At 39.2% G+C, this 7044-nt stretch overlaps 1 protein-coding gene across 1 annotated transcript; it reads right to left on the bottom strand.

Annotated features, from left to right (window-relative positions):
* Positions 1 to 416: 416 nt before the first annotated feature.
* LOC148879857 (phosphoglycerate mutase-like protein AT74) lies at positions 417 to 6264 on the bottom strand. Its single transcript, XM_088961574.1, has 6 exons — positions 5817 to 6264; positions 4737 to 5688; positions 4106 to 4225; positions 3732 to 3945; positions 1117 to 1197; positions 417 to 1012 (listed from the first exon to the last, which is right to left on the bottom strand). The coding sequence occupies exons 2-6, from the start codon at positions 5326 to 5328 to the stop codon at positions 916 to 918; spliced, it is 1104 nt and encodes a 367-aa protein (XP_088817700.1). The 5' UTR covers positions 5329 to 5688; positions 5817 to 6264; the 3' UTR covers positions 417 to 915.
* Positions 6265 to 7044: the final 780 nt, after the last annotated feature.

Below are 7044 nucleotides of genomic sequence, written 5' to 3'. Positions count from 1 at the left end.
AAATACTTGGAGTGTACTACTTTCAGTGCTCTTTAGGAGGCTAATCAAATAACAGACATCCTGCTAAAAGTTAATGTGTAGGTAGACCTTGGAAGAGTCTTATCAAATAAGAGTTTTTCGCTGCTGAGATATTGGAAGGGGTGAACTGCATATTCTAGAAAATTTACAGAAATGAAAAAAGGACTAACAATTCTTATTTGAGAAGAAACTCGGTTTACAAAATGAAAGAGTGTTTCATCAGACATATATTGTAAGGTATTCAAGTATAATACTTGCAAAAAAATGAAAGGGACATTCTCTCCATGGAAGGAAGAGGCCTATTAATAGAAGTCATGGTAGAGAAATTGGACTGTCAAAATCTGTCATTTGTTTCACTTCCTTCCAGTAAAACATAGGAGAGATTTCTTTTGTTAGGCGTAATTGGACCACAAATTCTCATATGAAATTAAAAGAAAAAACTACAATATGATAGGGCATTCTTCAGATTCCTGTTTAAGGTTTTCAAGAAATTCAATACCACAAAATTCCCCCCCTTTCAAGTTGGAAGCCTACAAATGGAATCTTTTTTTAATCTAATTGAATTGAGAATCTATGGTAACAAAAATGGACTGTCAAAACTTTCATTTAACCCATATACATAACAATGAAAAAATATTAAAAAACATTGGCAGGATTCCAAGGGGATAGTAATAGCAAATGATCCTTCTCTCAGATCCATCTGTTTTTCTTCTGTGCACTCATCTGCAATATCTTGCATAACTTTCTGCCTTCAAATTCATGAGTTTTATTATGGGGTCATTTTCCTGGAAACTGCATCAGCAATTGTTGCATGTATCAAGTTAATGTGGTGACGAGTTTCATCTTGAAGCTTTTATGCTAGGAATACACTGCTGACAAGGACATGATCTTCTGCCTTCAAGTTTTATTGTTTCCAGTATCAAAGTGTGTAAAAAATGATTGTCCAGTCGTCAAAATGTCATAATTCAGTTCACCTGGTCTTGCAAATTTTTGCCTGGATCAAGATCAACAGGACAATCAGCATATAGAGGAGAGGTGAAGTCAGTTATGCTCTTTTACTGTTAGTATGATGTTCTAGGGAAGGTCATGACATCGTACCACTCCTGATCAGTTAGCATTTCATCTGTCAAACCAAACTCCCTCAGTTCTTCAGGTGTGTGATGTACTAGTAAGCTGTACCTGTTGACATGATGGATATCGATGGGTTATCAGTTATCATACACTTAACTATCCTAAATCTTGTAGGAAGATATAAGAATAAATGTAAAATTATTAAAATCCATTCTCAAGTCTAGTGACCATTCTTTTCAGTTACTCGTCATTATCTAAGCCTTATCCCAAACATATCAACTGTTTCATAGAATTTTACTTTTAATCTAAATAGTATTTGCATATTTGCCTATGACATAGGACTCCAGACGCACCCCTCCATTTTACCCATCTTGCTCTAATTTTATGGTTGGCATCCTCCTTGGTCTCTCCCTTGTAATGAATTATCAAACCAAGGTACTGGAAAAGGTTACCAACTATATAGTAAGCTACAGCGTCAAGACATCAAATCAAATGAAAGCTATGCATCACGGACTGATTCCCAATTACCCATGTTATGCATCAGTAATTTTAGAAAAGATGATGTATGTGTAATTTGTGCTATCCTAGATTGGGCAGGATAGGAAAACATGATTCTTGATGCCAAACTTATTCCATGCATTTGACTGTATTCACACTTTCATCACTCAAGCTCTTTGAATTGAATGGATCAAAATCCTTTTTACTTAATTTCTATTTTAACAGTGTTTTGATGTTTCAATTCTCATAGGTTAAACTTAATAATAATTTCTCAAATTCCAATACTTGTAGTTTTGATGTGGTTATAGTCCCAAATAGCGTTGAATGTTTAATTGCAAGCCTAGGCAATGGATCTTTTCACTCTGCATGATCTCACATGGAATTCTGTTATGAGAATTACATCCTTCATGGAGGAATATTACTAGGGTTTTGACTTTTTACTCATTTAGGTCACTATCTAGTAGAAGTGTAGAACCATATACCTGGCTTACCAACATTAATGCTGTACCTGTGGTAACTGCAGTTAATGATGTTGATATGTTTCATTATGCATTGCATAATGTAGTTCATAGTGCTGCGTCCAGGTATAAATTGGTAATCCCTATGTAAGGGTTAATTTTGGGTACAAAAGTCATTTTTATGAGAAGATTCTGAATTCCTACTTAGCCAACTTAAGCCATTTCACTGTGCCATCAACTATAGGATATACTATCCCTTATGAGAGAGAGAAATGCATACTGCATTACTGTACTGATTATGTCCTCACCTAGTACTGGCAATTCTACCTATCAACTACTCTTGGTACTTGACTATTTGATCATTGAATTAGATACACCGAACCATAAAATGTCCAGCTTACCTGTATGCCTCCCTGGTCACTATCTTGACTTTATAGGACTTAGCTTTCATCAAGTATGATAATATTGATATGGACTTCATGTCTTTCATATATGAAATATATTTGTAAGGTTGTTTCAGTTCATTTGTTGTTTCTATGCCTTCTAGTTCACGTGAATGTGCAAGGTTAGTGTTACCCAAATCAATAACTTATTCTTTGAATACAGTATCTTATGATCAATGGATAAATAATACATCTGAAGGCATGGTCAAAGACATTCAACTCGTCCAAACACCTCTAGATGGGCTTCCATCCATATGTGTTACTACAATATCTTCTAGGATGGTATCGTTTTGGGATTGTTTGTACGACCTTGGAATTCCACGAACCACTGATTGGCTACAAGGAGAATTTTAACTTACCTTCAGCTCTTCAGGGACAATTTCCAGTTCAGTGTTCATTGATGATTGGGTTTTTTGATCCAGTGGGTGTTCTAATTCTGTGAAGTTATATCTTTCCAACATATCAATAGAAACTTAATGAATACACCCAATATATAAGGCTGTTGAACTATAATTGAAGGAGTAAAAATAGCCAAGTGAAGGTAAATTTATAGAAGCAAACCATATTGTTGTTTCCATCCATTTCAGTATTAGCTCAAGCAGTGCCTTGCAAGTTTCTAGTTGCATCGGATCTCTGTAATTGCTATAGAATTTTATTGTGCCCTCTGTTTTCCTTTTTTTAATCTGTTCTGATTCTAGAAAGCATAAAGATCCAATTTTACAGATTTTCATATTTAGATTTTGAACCACAAGTATCTGGTCATTCAAAGTTAATTAATAAACTTGATATGTCTCATGCCTAGGGACATGTGGTGGTCAGTAAACAATATCAAATGATGAAAGCATGGCAATTTGCTAAATCTATTTTATACTCATATATAGCAAATAATGATGAATCCACAAGAATGCAAGGTGTACAAAGAAATGATATGGTCATCTGCATGTAATATTACCAGTAAAGAACTACAAAAGGTAAAGAAGAAAATAAAGATTGTAGAGTTGGTTCAAGTTCCTTAATATGTATAGTAACATAAATGATTTTGTCCACTCCTAGAAGTTGCAGAATCAGATTTCTGTGTTTAAATTAGATAAGTTCCCTTTCCTTTCATACTGCACATTTTTCAAGCAAGATAGAAGTGTAAACCAGTTACCCTATTAACTTATTTCTGCAAAATTTTTAAGTGAACTTAAGGAAATTGCTAAATCTACATATGAATGGCAAAGGAGAAAAATGGAACAATCACCTTCCACCATATCCTGTTTGCATCACAATCATGCCTCCATTACTGAAGTTATTGAGGCCTTCAAATTGCTCCACCGTCCATTTGTACCATCTCATCAAGAAAACTCGCAATGTTAGGCCATGTGAAACTATGACCAAGTTCATATTTGGGTTCCGTTGACCAGGTGGTTGAAATCGTCCAATGTCAATATCTGCTCTAAGGGTCTCCCTGAATCCTGCAGCACAAACGTTCCATAAATTTGAAATTCTGCACCTTAGCTGGAGACACAGAGATGTTAAAATATTATTCCACAACAACATGTACTTTGCACCATCATTTGTGATCCTTTATCTAGCTAGCTAATTGGGCCATGCATCACAACTCGTTGACTTTACCTGTTATTCGGTCATAAACATCAGCAGCAGATTCCCCATTAGGAAAGCGATAAAAGAAGCGGCCATACAGAACGCGAATAGCTTTTTCAACCCTCATTTTCTCTCTGTCCTGAAAATTCCCTTCGTAGAGCAGAAAACTTAAAACGTAAGTAGAAGCTAATTCTAAGCAACATGTTGTTGGATTCAGGAAGACTTTGCATGAACTTGCTCAATGGGGAACCAATTCATCACATAGTTAAGATTTTAGAAAGAGAAGCACAATGAAAGATTTCCAAATTGTTAGCCTAACAACTTGAATAATTCTTTTTTTGTGAGCATGGAATAAGATTCCTGTGACAAGTGAACCATGAAAGAATTTCAACTGGAAGAGCAACTAGGTTAGCACAGGTCATGAGTTATTTAGTGGGGCTCCCAATTGAAGGTGTGAGACTGATCCTAAACTTAAGTGGGTCTTCATTTACCCAAAAAAAAAGGGGTTCTGCAAGAAATCCAATAAAATTAATATATTAAGACGAAAAGGGGTTTCGTTTCTTTTTCTTGTTTATGTGTTCCTTGTTGCAATTTGCAATCTCCAAACATAGTCTGTATAGTTAGAGATTTCAGTAATTGTAGGAGAATTCATGTTACATACCAAAATCCTGTTCGCGCAAACGAGGTTCCTCCCTGACTCCGGCGATCCTGGATGGCTCAAACGCCTTGCCGAGACCCTGTAACGTCTCAAGAGTTCTCTTGTAAGGCGAGACGTAAAAGTAGACCTTCCAGTCGGGGGCGCCATCTTTCTCGATCATCTCCCTGATTCTAATGCCGCAATCCTCCGCTTCCTGCATTCCCTTCTTGGTAAGTCCAATCTTGGGATCCGGAACCCGAGTATAGGCACTCTCATCGACGTTCCCTTCGCTCTGGCCATGGCGGACCAAAATGATACGCCGAGGGCGAGGCGGCAGTGCGGATGTTGGGGTGAGAAGAGCATTCTTCTCTGGGAAACCGGCCAGCCCATTAAGGGAAGCGAGTTGGGGCTTTCGGGGACGTCCGACAGTGTCCTCACAGCAGTGGATATGAGAAGAATGAAACAGTTTCCGGTGCGCATACGAGGAAGAAGTAGCAGGGTATAGCATGAGGGCAGTGGTGGCCATTGCTTTCGAGAGGGGATCGAAAGGTGGGGATAAGAGGAGGATGTGAATACAACGTGGGTAGGAGTAGGACAGTGAAAGTGAAGGAGTCATTTCAATGAAGTCGTAGTACAATATTGCAGCATTTATGAATTGCAAAAATAATGGCCGTTAACGTCTTCTTCCGCAATTTTGGAGGCTAATAATGAGAGTTTGTTTCCGCCTCCGGTCAGTGGCAGAGACGGAGGAGGGGGGGCAGCAGTGCCCACTGAATCGTCAACTGGAACGAATGACTGGTTCAGTTTTATTCATCTGTTTTTTCAATGACAGATGATGAATGGACCCACACGGCCACACCACACAATTCAAGCGACTGATAAGATAGGATTAGATTCCTTGTATGAAGACTGGAGTTACAATGCTTCTTCTTCCACTGATTTTTATCAATATTGGCCTTTGGATTCTAATCTATTGCTACCGGTGTAGAGAAGAAAGCAGGATTAGAAAAAGAAAAGGTCATACGGCAATATCAAAGTTACTAAAGTCAGAGAAGCAAAAACTGTCATTGATTCAGACCAGATGAGGAGAGATTACAGTCTTACAGAGGAGAACTGGAAGGGCCAAGAAGCCCACAACCACACTGTCGTCCCTGGTCCTTGCTGCGTTATTGCCTTGGTTAGTTAACAAGTAACATCAAATTGCAGAAGTGAATATGAAATTGAAACCTCGAGGAGCAGTGGACCCCAGGAGGAGGCAAGAGGCGCTGCTGCATCTGCATCTGCATCAGGTGCTTGTGATAGTGTTGGATGGACGGGAGTACTGAACCTGAACGAGTGATGGAGTGAATAATAGCGATGATGGCCTGGCCTCACCTGCTTAACTGAAGAACAAAACACGTGATGGTCGTCATGGTCTCAGCTCTGCAACAACCACCACGCATCGAAGTTGAGAACTTGTGGGATATGCCTATGTGGCTGAAGGAGACAAAAAGAGTCGGTTATGTTTTTTGCGCCTCCTCAGGATCTGCTGCTGTCCCCTTCCCCTTGGCCCTTGGGTTGGGAATTGGAATGGGTGTTTTCTTCCACTGTTCTCCCAAGTCCCAACCCAGGCGCTAGTCTTCAGGGTCTTCATCCGGTTCCTATCCTATCCTGTATTCTCGTTATTGATTGATCCATATTCCATTAACACCATAACACCAACAATATAAGAGAGAATGGGTCTGGCCGTCTGGCTGTCTGGGCTTCCGGCCTCTAATTTGGACTTAGTATCCCTTTGTGGTTTGGATCTTGGAATTGCCCATTCTGTGGTCCAATTATGGTGATTTCCTTCTTGTTGTTAGATTCAGGGGTACTTTCCTGCTGCCACTTGGATGACGACCCATAGCCCATAGTCCATACCACCTCTCCTCTAGTCCTCTACAGCTCTTTGTCCTTCTACTGGAAGCTCCTTTCTGACTTCTGAGTTCTGATCGAGCGAGCAAAGGTTAGTTATGTTAATATGTAATTGCTCCAGTGCAGTGCTGAGTGCTCCTTTATGCGTACCTACAAGCAAGGTTTTTTAAAATTGAACCGGACAACAAACCGGTCAGGGTCCGATTTCTAGGTCAAACAGTCTAACCATTCGAATTGAACGGACGACCCATTCTGACAAAAAAAATGGATAAACCGCTGGACAGTTTGAACTCTTGGGTCAATGATTTGCTTACTAAATCAACGGTTTTTGGTAAAATAATGATTCTGAGGTAAAACAGAACCAATCACCCAATTTTTCCAGTTTGACCATTTGGTCCGGCCCGATTTTGAAAACCATGCCTACCACTACCACCAGCTA

The sequence above is a fragment of the Nelumbo lutea genome, chromosome 1, assembly GCF_056320005.1.
Source record: "Nelumbo lutea isolate HS-2025 chromosome 1, American lotus-T2T, whole genome shotgun sequence".
Lineage (NCBI taxonomy): Eukaryota > Viridiplantae > Streptophyta > Magnoliopsida > Proteales > Nelumbonaceae > Nelumbo > Nelumbo lutea.
The sequence above is the reverse complement of the archived record's forward strand: the minus strand, read 5'-3'. Positions and strand labels throughout refer to the sequence as shown.